The sequence below is a fragment of the Phalacrocorax aristotelis genome, chromosome Z (assembly GCF_949628215.1).
Source record: "Phalacrocorax aristotelis chromosome Z, bGulAri2.1, whole genome shotgun sequence".
In the NCBI taxonomy this organism is placed as follows: Eukaryota; Metazoa; Chordata; class Aves; order Suliformes; family Phalacrocoracidae; genus Phalacrocorax; species Phalacrocorax aristotelis.
In genome coordinates, this window is record NC_134311.1 from 35332761 (window position 1) to 35348464 (window position 15704).

The 15704-nt window shown below is 35.7% G+C and overlaps 1 protein-coding gene across 1 annotated transcript in view; it reads left to right on the top strand.

The window, feature by feature from the left end:
- CNTNAP4 (contactin associated protein family member 4) overlaps positions 1 to 15704 on the top strand; it is a 240911-nt gene that overhangs the window by 177800 nt on the left and 47407 nt on the right. Inside the window, exons 11-13 of the mRNA XM_075079004.1 lie at positions 7235 to 7341; positions 9867 to 9986; positions 13966 to 14163. Coding sequence (XP_074935105.1) covers positions 7235 to 7341; positions 9867 to 9986; positions 13966 to 14163 — 425 coding nt within the window. The remainder of the gene's footprint in view (positions 1 to 7234; positions 7342 to 9866; positions 9987 to 13965; positions 14164 to 15704) is intronic.

Below are 15704 nucleotides of genomic sequence, written 5' to 3' on the forward strand. Positions count from 1 at the left end.
GACTGTCTAGAACTCAACGACTGTAATGATAAGGCTGAGTGCTTATGGGTAAGGATCAGGTGGAAGGCCAATAAGGCAGACATCCTGGTAGGAGTCTGTTATAGACCACCCAACCAGGATGAGGAGTCAGGTGAAGTACTCCACAAGCAGTTGGCTGAAGTCTCACAATCTCTAGCCCTTGTTCTCGTGGGAGACTTTAACTTACCAGATATCTGCTGGAAATACAACACAGCAGAGAGAAAGCAGTCTCGGAGGTTCCTGGAGTGTGTGGGAGATAGCTTCCTGACGCAGCTGGTAAGCGAGCCAACCAGGGGAGGTGCCCCGCTGGACCTGCTCTTTATGAACAGAGAAGGCCTGGTGAGTGATGTGGTGTTCAGAGGCTGTCTTGGGCTCAGCGATCATGACATGAAAGAATTCTCGATTCTTGGAGAAGTAAGGAAGAGGGTCAGCAAAACCACTACCCTGGACTTCAGAAGGGCAGACTTTGGATTGTTAAGGAGTCTGGTTAACAGAGTCCCTTGGGAGGCAGTCCTGAAGGGCAAAGGAGTCCAGGAAGGCTGGATGTTATTAAAGAAGGAAGTCTCAAAGGCACAGGAGCAGGCCATCCCTATGTGCCATAAGTCGAAAAGGTGGGGGAGAAGATCGGCTTGGCGAAATAGTGAGCTTTGGCTGGAACTCAAGAAAAAAAGGAGAGCTTACCGCCTTTGGAAGAAGGGGCAGGTGACTCAGGAGGACTACAAGGATGTTGCGAGGTTATGCAGGGAAAAGATTAGAAAGGCAAAGGCACAGCTGGAACTTAAACTGGCCACCACCATTGAAGGTAACAAAAAATGTGTTTATAAATACATCAGTGACAAAAGGCGGGCCAGGGAGAATCTCCCTCCTTTGTTGGATGTGGAAGGTAACCTTGCCACGAAAGATGAGGAGAAGGCTGAGGTACTTAATGCTTTCTTTGCCTCAGCCTTTAATAGTCAGACTGATCATCCTTGGGGTTGTCAGGCCCCTGTGCTGAGAGATGGCGGTAGTATGCAGAATGAAGTCCCAGTTGTTGAAGAGGTGGCAGTCACCGACCTGCTCCTTCACCTGGATGTTCACAAGTCCCTGGGGCTGGATGGGACCACCCAAGGATACTGAAGGAGCTGGCAGAGGAGCTCGCCAAGCCACTCTCCATCATTTATCAGCAGTCCTGGTCAACCGGGGAGGTCCCAGATGACTAGAAACTAGCGAATGTGATACCCTTCTACAAGAAAGGTCAGAAGGAGGACCCAGGGAAATACAGGCCTGTCAGCCTGACCTTGGTGCCAGGAAAGGTCATGGAGTAGATCATCTTGAATGCCATTATGCAGCATATGCAGGACACGCAGGGGATCGGGCTCAGCCAGTATGGGTTTAAGAAAGGGAGGTCATGCCTCACTAACCTGGTATCCATCTATGATAAGGCGACCCACTTAGTGGATGAGGGGAAGGCTGTGGACGTTGTCTACTTGCACTTTAGTAAGGCCTTTGACACTGTCTCCCACAGCATTCTCTTGGAGAATCTGGCTGCTCACGGCCTGGACATGTGCACTCTGCACTGGGTTAAAAACCGGCTGGGCGGCTGAGCCCAGAGAGTGGTGGTGAATGGAGTCAAATCCAGTTGGCAGCCAGTCACGAGTGGTGTTCCCCAGGGCTCAGTGTTGGGGCCGGTCCTGTTCAATATCTTCACTAATGATCTGGATGAGGGGATGGAGTGCACCCTCAGTAAATTTGCAGATGTCACCAAGCTGGGTGGAAGTGTCAATCTGCTGGAGGACAGGAAGGCCCTACAGAGGGACCTGGACAGGCTGGATCATTGGGCTGGAGCCAAAGGTATGAGATTCAACAAGGCTCAGTGCCAGGTCCTGCACTTGGGTCACAACCACCCCATGCAATGCTACAGGCTTGGGGAGGAGTGGCTGGACAGCTGCCTGGAGGAAAAGGACCTGGGGGTGTTCATTGACAGCTGTCTGAACATGAACCAGCAGCGTGCTCAGGTGACCAAGAAGGCCAATGGCATCCTGGCTTGTATCAGGAATAGTGTGACCAGCACGAGCAGGGAGGTGATCGTGCCCCTGTACTCGGCACTGGTGAGGCTGCACCTCGAGTACTGTCTGCAGTTTTGGGCCCCTCACTACAAGAAGGACATCGAGGTACTGCAGCGTGTCCAGAGAAGGGCAACAAAGTTGGTGAAGGGTCTAGAGAACAAGTCTTATGAGGAGCAGCTGAGGGAGCTGGGATTGTTTAGTCTGGAGAAGAGGAGGCTGAGGGGAGACCTTATCGCTCTCTACAACTACCTGAAAGGAGGTTGTAGTGAGGCAGGGTGGGTCTTTTCTCCCTAGTAACAAGTGATAGGACGAGAGGAAATGGCCTTTAAGTTGTGCCACGAGAGTTTTAGATTGGATATTAGGAAAAATTTCTTCACCAAAAGGGTTGTCAAGTATTGGAACAGGCTGCCCAGGGAGGTGGTTGAGTCACCACGCCTGGAGGTATTTAAAAGAAAGGTAGACGTAGTGCTTGAGGATATGGTTTAGTGGTGGACTTGGCAGTGATAGTTTAGCAGTTGGACTCAATGATCTTAAGGGTCTTTTCCAACCTTAACAATTCTATGATTCTATGATTCTATAATTCACCATGGATTTTTCAATGTACAGTGTAATGGGGACCTCTTAAAATGCTCATCTCAGAGCTGTGGTTTAAGAACCATCTCTTCCTCCATGAATGCAGAGACATTTCACCTCATTTTTTAAAGGAAGATGATACATTTTGAAATCTAGTGATTCCAGTTCCTTTTGGCTTTTGAATGGCCATTGTATGTAAGTGTGCGCATGTAGATTTTAAAAAGAAGTTTGTGTGTATAAATATGTATAAAGTCATCCTGTGAATCTCAGTATACAGAATTCCAGCATTATTTACAGTATTCCAGATATCATAACATTTGTCTTTTATTCAGTGGAAGTTCAATTTATTCAGAACTGCACCCTTTTTGATTGCTTTTTTGTTGCTTGTAGGCACTGCATCAAAGGAATTAAATAAATATGTAGCCCTTCCCCATATTTTTATTTTGCTGCATTTTTATAGCATATGAAGATAGTTATTTTATATCAATTTTTTTATTTTATATCAATGTCACTGCCATTCATTTTTTTCAGTATGGACTTGTGTAAGCCACTTAAGCTTCCCAGCCACAGTCTTTTTCAAAGTCCTTTTATTAGTTTATGTCACTGTATTAACTCTTTCTTTTTGAGCTTATATTACTCTCATAGTTCATCAAAATTATGTGTGGTTTCCCATGATCAATGACATGAAATGAAAAAAATAGTCTTTATGGCAGTCTTTTGTTGGATTGGTTATATTTTCTCTAAAATTTGTTAATGTTAACTCATGACTCCTTATATCTTGACAATTGTACCTTTCTTTCACTAGCTGTGCCAGGTTTAGTTTTCAGCTTTCAGCATTCTTATCATATGTCTTCCTAACTTATCAAAACTGAAATTTAATCCACCCATTTTCATCAATCTCATTATACTTATTATATTTTATTTCAAAATAATTTTTTTAAAAAAGTCTTCCTGGTCTTGTGCTAGCTTGTTCCAGGGACTGTTTATTTCCAGTTTTCTCACAGAATCTCATTCCATTTCATGTCTGCAGCTCATCATCTGGAACAAACATCATGCTTCTCTTCATCAAACTAATTCTACATCTTACCTTAAATCCCAGTTGATAAGATGCTTTCTTCTTTGACAACATTAAAATTGCTTACATGCATTAAAAATTTCTAATAGATAGCTTGTATCATCTTGTGCACCATATCATTTGACAGAAAATATTTTCTTCCTACAATGATTTCTACACGTCTTTTGTTGTCCTAAACTAAAGCAATCAGCATTTTTGCCACTGTGCTCCTTATGGTAGATATCCACCCTACAGCTAAGAGCAGACAAACCACTTCTTTGTCTTGAAGTCTTTATTGGAGTATTTGCATCTCCAATTCCAAATAATGAAGCAATTCTCCAATTCTGGAGTTTTTTATGGCTTTTGTAGTAGAAACAATGGATCACTAAATGTAATAGTTTTACACATTTAAAGTGCATGAACACAAATAAGAATTAGTTTGTAGAGTGATCTGAATTTATATACAATAGTAAATAAACTGAAAATAGTTCTACTGAGTCCATTCTTATATCATAGATATATATATTTAAGATATATAGAGTATTCTTTAGGTAATTTACAATCCTTATTGACAGATAGCTGATTACTCATTCATGTATTCATTGGGATATAATTTATTAGGTTATTCTTCTTTTTAAACAAAAAAGAAAAACAAAAGCAAACCAAAAAATCCCTACCCTTTTCCTATTTTGTATTATCTCAGTTCCATAAAATTTCCAATTCTTCCTCCTATGCCAAAATTATTATGATTCTTTCCAGTCGTTGCTTGTCCCATGTTCTTTCATTTATCCTTTTCATTGTATAATATTTTGTCCATTGCTCCTATACCTCTTGGGCATGCAAACAATTCTTTTCATATATTTTTCCTTAATATCTTTTCTCTCAGCTCCTTTATCAACATATGTTGGTTTAATAACTACTAAGTATACATAAACCATTGACAAAATAACTTTAAATGACAAAATGTTGTTCTAAAAGCCTTACAAAGTTAGCACATTTAGTCTCTGAGGAGAAAGTACCAGATGAATCTGTCATAATTACATCAAGCCCTACAGAGAAACATACAATTGCCTACCAGGAGTTATTGCCTTTGATGTCTTAGCAGTAGTGTGTTGTACAAAACCCAGAATAAATGGTTTTGTATGTAGAAAAAAGAAAGGACACTAGCACTGAGATAGTTTTCAAATATTATTTTGTTTTTAAATTGAAGACTGAAGAAAGAAAAATAATGAAAATTGCAGCAATTACTTAATCTTTTCAAAATATCTTTTAGTCATAGTTGGGAATGATGATAAGCAGATAATGTACAAAAAAATGTATTTAACAGATAATTGGAATATGAAGTTCTTATTTTTTCCTTCTTTCAAAAGTATATTCATGTTCAACTTGAGTATTAGCTTATTATTATTAGCCTGCTGCCTTGCTTTTAAATCATGTATAATTTTCAGATGTCATATGCTTAAAAGCATACTATAGAGTAATATGTGTTAAAGGCTTAATCAGCTGGGTTTTCTTCTGATTTAAGCAGACATGGTGATGCATCCAAAAATTACTTTTTACAAATTAAGTATTAGAAATATTTTTTCTAATATTAGAAATATTTTTCTAAAAAGATTAGTTTCCTCTGAGAAAGCACTGTTCTAAACCTTGCTTTGGGTAAGGTTGCAGCATATAATGTAATTATAGCTTCACTTTGATGTAGCTAGTGGCTACTTTCTATTATACATTATGAAACAGAAAGAAGGTGTAAAATTTGATGTTAAAAGATTTAAATTATACTGTAAATTATTTTCACTTCTATTAAAGTTGGTTCAAGCATCATCAATTTCATCTAAGCTTTTCATCTTGTGAACACTATTAGGAAGATTAATTAATATGGACAGGGAATCAATACAAGTAATCACCATGTAAATCACTTGCAATTTTGGGATAATGATGTCTTTATTAAAAAGGAATAAGACAAAAAAAACCCCTATGATTGAAATACATGCAAGCAGAGCACCTGTCAGAGAAGGCACTGAAAGTCCTGAATGGTGGTTGAGTTGGAGTAGAAGTATATTTATAAACTGTAGAAAGCAACATTAAACCTTAATCCTAAGAATTATTAGGATAAATTAAGAATTTATCCAATTCCTTCAAGCAAAGTGTATAATATCAAAGTAATTGTAAACATAAAGTTAAAGTTAAAGTTTTTATGTTCCAAACCAGAGCTCTTTGAGACATATAACATCTACAGACTTGTCTTAGAAATACATTCAATGAGTGAGAAATAGATACAAGATCAGCTCTTTCACTGGCAAAAATGTCACTTATCTCCTTGAAAACAAGTGAACTACATCACTTTACTTACTTTACCTACTCTTTATCTGCTAATTTTTTTTCTTCCCTTCTCTGAAAACCTCTGCTTATCTGTGTTTATAAACATGAAAGGAAGAGAAAATTCTTTGAGAGTCAGGAGGAGTGAATGTTCAAAGGCCCTGAATTATTCATAGGGCAGATGTGTGAATTGCTGGACTTTATACAATCCTAATTTAATACCCTCCTAAGATTTCTTGAATGAATTAAAAGGTATTTTAAGATCCTATGAATATTAGTGAGCCTGTTTCTTTTTTCTGTGCTTAATGCCAACATAAAGGCCTTTTTATATATTCTAAACTATATCACATACGCCCGCATATACACATACACTCACTGCAATTAGGATGTTAACTAATTTCTAAGGTGCAAGCTAGTAAATAATTGGTTAATGTGTGTCACTCTGTTTCACTATATCTTCAGTTGTGTTTATAAAAAAGATAATTTTTGGTTTTTTTTAATCTCACACAATATTTTATACTTAGGTATAGTGCTGCAGTCTTAGGTATTAAACAGTTACAGGCAAATATTCTTTGCAGTCAACCACTGTAAATCCAGAAGAAAACTACCAAAATTCTTCAGGTTTATGCTCATGTCACCAGAATGAAAACAGCTTTACTGGTAGTTACCCTTTGTGATGGAAATGACATACTGGATATCTGAATATTTTACTCTGTAGGAAGTAACCATGATTTTAGAATAAGAAATAGCTGTCGGGTACTACGGTCAGTTTTATATGTTATGTGATCTTAAAAAAATCTATTATTTGTATAATAATAGGAAGATATCTGTTGTGATATTGCCTTGTGACACATCTTGTTGAAGAAATCCTATCAGTTGCAGAACTTGTCAGTGAATTATCAGCAAGTAAATTTTTCATTGGTTTGTCAGTCTGCATTGAGTTGCAGAGAGTTGAATGGTAATAAGTAACAATTATGCATCTTACACTTCAATTCTGTTCTCACAGGCTTATTGTAAAATTAATATATTTATTATAGACAATAGGCATAGTGGGAAAGAAAAAAGAAACTCCCTTAATTTTCTAGTAATCATATTGACATCTTCCCCAATGAGCCTGAGGACTTCCTTCATGGTATTACACTTCTTTTCCATTATTTTCCAACCCTTGATAAGTACAAGTGATATGTAAAGAAAAGAGAGTGAAAATACCCTTTGTTTTTCACTTTAGATGTTTGCCTAATTACTGTGAACATGATGGTGAATGCTCACAGTCCTGGAATAGCTTCTACTGCAACTGTGCCAATACTGGTTACAAAGGAGCTACTTGCCATGATCGTAAGTCTAAGATGTTCTCTGACTGTACTTTTATTTCTGATTTAATTTTTTTACAACAAAAATATATATTTGTATTGATCACTCATATTAGAAAATTTTTGAGTGATGTAAATATTCATAAGTTGGTTCAAAAAAAGACCTTGAGAATTCAAAATATGTAGCAGCAAAAACTTCTTGAAATTTTTAATGTTTATCTGTTTCATATTTTTCATAATTAACATGAGATGGTCAGTAATAGCCTTTTCCATCCATATAATTCCATCTTCTGAATCAACAATTTATTTAGATTTGTAAACATATTTATGTTAAAATAATCTTTATTCATTCACAACCATCAATAATACTTATTTCTGAGATAATGGGACTACATTAATGTATAAAGGTAATCACATGTTTAGCCCTAAACAAATGTTTATGTAGTTTGCTGAATCAGGGAGTAGATTAGGAGAAATTAAAAAAAAAAGGCTAACAGAAAGTAGCTGAAGAAATGGAAACTAATTTCACAGTATGCTCTACATTTGTATTGCTTTAAGCGTGTTCTGGGAAGCGGAATAAATCATTAATCTGACCTTCACTATATGTTTCCAATAACCTTATGAAACTTTACAGATAATTTTTAAAAATTCCTAAGACTTCCCTAATGATCAGATAAATAATTCTGTCCTCATAGAATGTCCTTATAAAGTCTCTACAATCCTGTTGGCAGTTTTTATGAAAAAAGCATATGTCTACACACATAGGATTTTTCCAGAAATCATTGATTTTAGAAGTCAGCCTATTAAATCTGACTTGCATAGAGTCAACAACAGTGACGACTTTTCCTGTAATGTCTTAATTGTGAAGGAAATAGTGACATAAGCAACAATTTTATGAAAATTTCTGTAGCAAAGAAAGGATGTTGATAGTACAGATGCTTTTGAATACCACAGTGTATAATATGTAATAAAGTTGTAAGAGTTATTGAACTTTTATTCATGGTCAAAAATACATATGAAAGCCTTCCAGGATGGTTGTTTATGATTAACAAAATGTTGTATCTACAGATAAAAAATGGAAGGTTCTTAGTACTTGATTTTAGTGATTTAAATAATTATATCACATCAAGAACCTAGGATAATTCTTGGCCATCTTATCACACTTCTGTGCAATTTTAAAGAAAAAATGCCCCTTGAATTGTCAAAGAAACATTCTTTTTATTATAAGCCTAGAAATAGGTTACTGATCTTGAAATATTAATATACACACTACCATGTTCATAAAACATTTAATGAATAATTGAATATCTTTTGTCATATTTAACTTTAACTAAGACTATTTACTATAAGGAATCATAAAATTCCATTTGAAAATTACGTAAATTGTGCATTCTGAATATTTTATAGAATAAGCAATCTAAATGAATTGTTTACCTGGGTGTGTTGCAAAGTCAGTAACCACCAAAAAAAAAGAAAAAAAACCACAGAGATCACACTCTTCCAAAAATTAGTTTCTTTTTAAAAAATAACACCTCTTTTTATTACCCTACTAGTACTTTAAAGCTTTTTTTAAAAAAAAAATAAATTTAAATAAACTGAATATATAGAGATCAAAATCTTCTAGACTTAATCATAATGGAGTTACGTTTTTATATGTATGACACTCACTATTTTTTCTGAATCTATCAGCTCCTTCTTTTTGGCAGAGTATTTTCAAGTTTTGATAATAACTGATAAAACATACAGTGTAAATGTGGAAAGAAAGACCAGAACAGTATGACTGCTCGATGTCAATATAATGGTTAAGGAGAAGTTAGGCTAATGTTGTCTAGCTGTGGCATTGTCTTCAGTGGTTCCTGTCTAAGAGGTGGACTCGAAAGTCCTTTCTCTCAGGTTTTTGATCATAAAGATGTCATCACAGACTTTTTTTTAGGCTTTTACTGCTATAAAGCATACACGACATGAGACTGAGAAGCTGTCACCTTGTCTTTGCTCATTTAGTTCTTTTATTGCAGTCTCCAAAAAGTCATTTGCCCTTCCATTTAAAAAGGGAAGAAAGTAAGAAGCATGAATGCCAAAAATGCCAGGAGGCAATCAAAACGGCTAGAAACACTGGCTGTCTTCTGTTGTATGTAATAACAACAATACCAAAAATATGATTTGGTTAAGGTAGTTAGTGTTTTTTTCCTCCAAATCTGATTGCCATGGTCTATGTAATACCCTTGGCATTTACATTACTGGGTAGCTTTTACAACCATTTACTCACCCACATTTCATGGTTTCCTTCCTGAAGTTTCCAGCTTGATATATGGAAGAAAATGCTTGAAAATACCACTTGTGACCTCCCTGATAAAAAAACCCCAAATGTGCTTTACAAATTTAAATAAGGTATAGTTTTGATTATGTGATTTCTTCTTTATTCTTTAGCAATGAACACTCACAACTTCTCTTCCCCCTTGAGAGGCTCTGCACACTTTTTTTTTTTTTAATTCCCTGAATAAAATGTAAAATTATGCCATTACATTTGTGATGGAATGTGTTCTTTTACAGCCATCTATGAGCAATCGTGTGAAGCCTATAAGCACAGAGGGAACACTTCAGGCTTTTACAATATTGATTCAGATGGAAGTGGCCCCTTGAGACCGTTTCTTGTATACTGTAATATGACAGGTGAGGTGATAAATTTCCTTAACTCACAGCTGGGTCTGTATGCATGTTCATTATATTCAAACATGAGTTATTGAGTAAGAAGCCTCTGTAGCTCCTAAGTTTAATGCACAACAAAATGAAGGTGACTCCTTAGCTGAGAATACTGGGAAAGATTTAGGCAGAGAAATTAGAATAAAAAGAAGATTCAGGTTGTGAAGCTAACACTGTGTTCCTGTTGTGTTTTGCATAAATGGGGCATGTTCCATATAGAGACAATGTCATACTAGTTCATTTTTGGGGAGCAGCTTTGTTTTCATTGAAGCTACAGCCTCTTGAGGACTTTTAAGGAACTGAGAAATAAGTTATGTTTTTTAGAATATTAATGACTTTTCCTGGTAGCCTTCTGAAAAATTGTAAAACAGAACTGGTCTTTGTTATGAAGAATATAGACATGAAGCTTAATTTTTCAAGCTGCGCGTAGATCTTTTTGGAGAACACAAATGTAACCAGTGGGACTCTCACAGCCTTACTTTCAAGCACCCTGCCTTCTCTTCTGCACCCAGTTCTTTGAATCTGACCATTTATATCACTAGGAGTTTAGATAGAGTATTTTGTCTGTCTGCTTTTTAACAAGCCCATTGATGTTGTCTATGCATGCCTTTGGTATATGTCCTTTCAATGAAGGTTACATTTACATGTCTTTTTGCAATTTATTATTGTCTTATTTGTGGCTGTTTCCTTTTATTTTTACTTAGACTTAATTGAATTTAATTGCTTCCCAGCCAAAACAATGGCAACACTTTGCTGTTTTATGTGAGAAAGATTTATTTTTACACAGTTACAACTGTTTAGATTACATGAATAAGCTATATTTGAATTTAGTGTAGGTGCGTCCTAAGAGTTGAGAACTTTACTTAAAAACCTTATCATAAGCTTTTGATGTTGATTTGTAAACAATTTGTGGTCACATCTATTTCTTGAGAAACTGAGAGGATGCTCTGCCAGTGGCATTGGTTGATTTTTATAGCAATCTGAAGAATACACTACTATACGTATTGAAATAATAGAATTCTTACAATTTCAGTTAGTCTGTGCAATTTAACCAGTCTCACCATGTCAGCTCCTGACTTTGATTCCTACAGTGAACTGTGTTAGCTCATGGTGGGCACACTTCACATTGGCACAGACCATTAAAAAGAAATATCTTAGTACCCAATGAGACTAAAAGACACCAAAGAATCATGGCAGAAAGACGACTTTTTTTTTAAGTAGGTATAACCCTCCAAGGCGCAGAGTAGTGTCTGATTTATCCTTGTGTGTCCATGAACAGCTGTTACTGTTTTCCTCAGTCACTCTTTATTCACCACATTAAGCAAACCTCATTGATCAGTTCTTCATCTCAAGATGCAGCCTGACAGGATGAATCTTCTGTATTTGTTTTGTTCTCAGTTTCTTCATGACTGGTATTCCCTTTTCCCATCAGAGGCAGGGAAGGCAGATGCCCACATTTCTTACAGCACTGCCTGTCTTTGGCATTCATGGGGCTCTATTTTCAGGCAGCTGAGAGGAAGGTGCCTTTTCCTGGTTTTACTCTTGGAGGTCAGTTTCAGAAAGAAAAGCCTACAGTCCACGCTTAACTGCCCGTTAAGATGACCAAACTTTGCAGTGACCTGCTTTTCTTTTTCTTTGTAAATTTGGGAGTGTGATGACAAGTCTGATAGCTGATCCATTTGCCTTAAATTTTTATGTTCAGCATAGCTGTTAGATATATTTGTTACTGTGTGTATGTGCATGTACAAAAAGAAATCTAAGTTTGCTATATTTCCAGCCATCAGCTTTTTGAAACCATTAGCATGTACTCAATAAAATTTTATAATTTGACAAAAAACCAGGTAGACAATTATAAAATGTTTCATAAATAAACTCCTTTTAATATAATATTTTTTGAATAGGTATCTCACCTTGATGTTTCCTTTAGGATTTCTGATGAATACTTGTCCTTTAAGTCACCATGAGTCCTTTCTCCTCTATAAATATCTTATAATGTCAGCCATGTGTGGCCTGTAGGCAGCTACTGAAATAGAATACAAGACTTAAATAGTGAGATATACTACTACTAGAATGTCAGAAATATTATCATCAATACTACAAGTTAGAAAGAATAGTATTTCTCATATCTACTCAAATTATATTGACCATTAAGATACAAGAATGAAGTGAACATGAATCTCGACTTGACTGACCCAGACCAGTTTTAACTGGGAGTGTGCTCACCCTTACCTAGAAGTGGGTTTTAGTCATGGGGCTCAGATGGTTACAGGCTTTGCAAGTGGAGGCTGAAACAGAATAAGCTCAGTGCTTCCGTATTCATAGATGAGGGGGCTTGGCAAAAGTACAAAAAAGCAGAATCAAATAAGCCTTTATCAGCCCACAATATTTCAGGCAATTCATATTTTGGAGAACATGGAGGAAGTAATCTCTGTAATCCCAAGCAGGCTGTCTGATGTTACATTTCCTTTTATGCAAACTATGGGACAGAGTGACCAATGCATTCCTGTGCTATGGTGACAGCCAGTTTCATCCTTCCTGTGTCTCAAAGTACAGGAAAATTATTTTTCTAGTCTCAAAGTAAATACAAAGCCTATGGCCTCTGGTAGTTTTTAAAGTAATGCCTTCATGGAAGTATTGTAACATCAGTTTTAGTAGTTGATCCGTGTGGTTTTGCATTGTAGTAAGTTCTTGCAGTTAAAAATGTTTTCCATAATTGCTGTAGGAAGTTAAAAGAAGACTTTTAATGAAAGAATATTTGTGAAGTATTAATGTATCTGGAAAGCTATTGAACTGCTTTGTTGCTTAGTGTAAACAACATGGCACCAAGTTGGAGTAAGTCTGTTTCACAGCATATACTTTCTATAAATATAGAACATATTGTTTATTATTCTACCATTTGAATTATATGTATATTTATATGCAAGCCTTTTCTGCTCTTTTATTACAAGAGCATTACTTCAGAACGTATTTTCCAGAAATCCTGTTTGGAGTACTGAATATTTACTAGTGACTCATGCAAAAAAATCTTGTAGATACAGTTCTATTGCTTCTGGAATAAATATTTCGGTAATATTTTGCACACCCCCAGTTTACATTAATAATAAGACCTGCCTACACAATGGAAAGAAGTACATAGTTGCCTTACCCAGCAGTATCTGAGCTAAAAGTCGACTTAACAGCATGTGTGTTTTAAGGAAATGCAGCTCACAGTTCTGAACTAGTACCAAGTCAAGTGGGCAAACCATGGTGGGTGCCATAAATTAGTATTACTTCAGGTGTTTGGAACCAACTTTCTATTGAACTTTGGAAGCTGTGATTCTTAGCCCTTGACTAAATACAGGTTTTGAATAGTACTTCAAGTAATGACTCCTATTTGAATTTAGATAGCTAGAATAACTCACCTTCACATAATCTGAGTTTTATAGTAAATACAGTATTTGCAAGCTACTTTTGCATCTTTGTATAATAGAAAAGATTGTAGGTTATTTTCTCACACAAATTAATACAAATTATAGTAATATATGTAATGTAGCTAGAATCTAGGATAGAATTTAGTGTTATTTTATAAACAATTTAAGCCTGGGAAAAGTAACAATAGTGAGTATTATTTCTTTCTATTTTTTTATTGCATTTTACCAAGTAAACTATATCTTATTTCAGAGACAATTATTTGGGTGTTTTAACTTACTGTTTCCTTATTCAATAATCATAACAATCTGAATACCTGTTACAGTCATGGTACGATAATCTACTTATAAATAGAAATAATGATTAATTGTTTTCATTTATGCCTAGTGATTTATGTCTCTGTTTCATGTGCCCAAAAGCACTTTTTGTGATCAAAGAAGTCATCTTAAAGTTTGGTTGATTTCATCATACATTCCCTTTCCATTACCAACTTATGCAGCTATTTGTCATTCTTTATTACTTTTCACATGCGTTTTGAAAGATACAACGTGGACAATTATACAGCATAACATCACCAACCTAACCAGAGTCAAAAACGCTAATCGAGAGAACCCCCACACTGTGTTTTTCAAGTACTCTGCCAGCCTAGACCAGCTTCAGGCTACAATTAACCATGCAGAGCACTGTGAACAGGAGCTTGCTTACCACTGCAAAAAATCAAGGCTTTTAGATAAGCAAGGTAAGTAAAGTAGACAAAACTTATTATCTTGCATAGTGCATTTTATTTTACTGACTACTGAAGGTATTTATTTCTATCAAGGTTATGGAATTTTGTTACCACAGAGTTTGAACTACTTCAGATATCTAGTACTCAGTTTCCCTTAAGTTGTCGAGAGTTATTTGAACCAGAAAAACAAAGATGTCAATTTATAATGATATTCATTCACAGAATTAAGTGCTCTCAAAGTTAACTTCTCTCATGTCTTTTAAATTAACAGAGATTATTATTATCAGAGCTAATGTTTTTCTGCCTTCCAGGGATTTTTAAATTTTAATGAAGGAATTACTGAGGAAATGTCTCCTTAAAAGAACACAGATTAGTGCACAGATATCAGCAGAAGTTTATCACTGAATATTTTTGATCACTTAATGTATATATTGTGAGTGCTTGACAAAAAGCATCAATAACATTAAATTTCCACTGTCCAACATAACCATGCATAAAAGAAAAGCATTAGTTAAAATGTGGATTATTGAAAAAAGTATAATTGTTTTATGAGAAAAATGAATGGAGATCCTCTGGTGTACTCGAAGAAAAATGAAGTTATGTAGTCTACTTAAATATTAACTTTCTCTGACAGAGAGCTGCAGTGAACAGACTTTACCATAAAAATCCATTCTAAGTATTGTAAATAATATAAAAGTAAGAATCTCATTGTTTACTGTATTTTGAAAACCTAAGTGATATTTTTTGACTTGACTGCCAGAAACAATGAAACTGCTCAAATTGATTTTTTGGCATTCTTTCCTACTAAGCAGGCCTCTGAGTGTAAAAGTCACTATCTCTGTCTCTAAACTCTTTCCTTACATATTATTTCTTATTAATTATGTCACTGGACTCCTTAGACTAAAATTCACTCTCAACAGAATATCTGCTTGAAAACATCTCCACAGCATAAAACATTAACCTACTGCTTAACATCTCCCATTGAGCTTCCCTTTTACCTATGGACTCCAAATTAAAGTTATGGCTAGCTATCCAAAAGCCTTGTTTATACCATGCAGAGGGTTTCAAGATTGTGCTCTCTAGGTATTTAATATCTTTTGACTATTTAACTGTCACATAGATTGAGTGAAAACCAAAAAAAGGACTCCCACCTTCTCAACTCACCAGTTTCAGCAGAGTGATCAGGCTGGAAACCATGAAAAAAAATTAGGTCAAAGAAGAGACAGAAAGACCCAGGCAAGCAGGAGTTTCTACTTTTTTTTTTTTCTTGTGTGTGTGTGATTCAACATTGCAGAGAAATGCAGGTTTCTCAAGAGAGCTAAAAGAGTGCAATCAGTCAATTGTGGTAAGCCATCTAAAATTTAGAGTTCTGAACACTAGGAGTAAACAGGCATGGGAAAGTTATTTGTGAGTTCTACAGTCTTTCTAAAATTGTTCTTTGTTTAAACGCTGCCAAAGACTGCACTAAATGCAACTTGCCATTCCACTGAAGAGTGGGCTTTAGTCTGTTCTGAAAGAGAAAGCTTTGATGTAAGAGAAAGCTAGGATCTAGT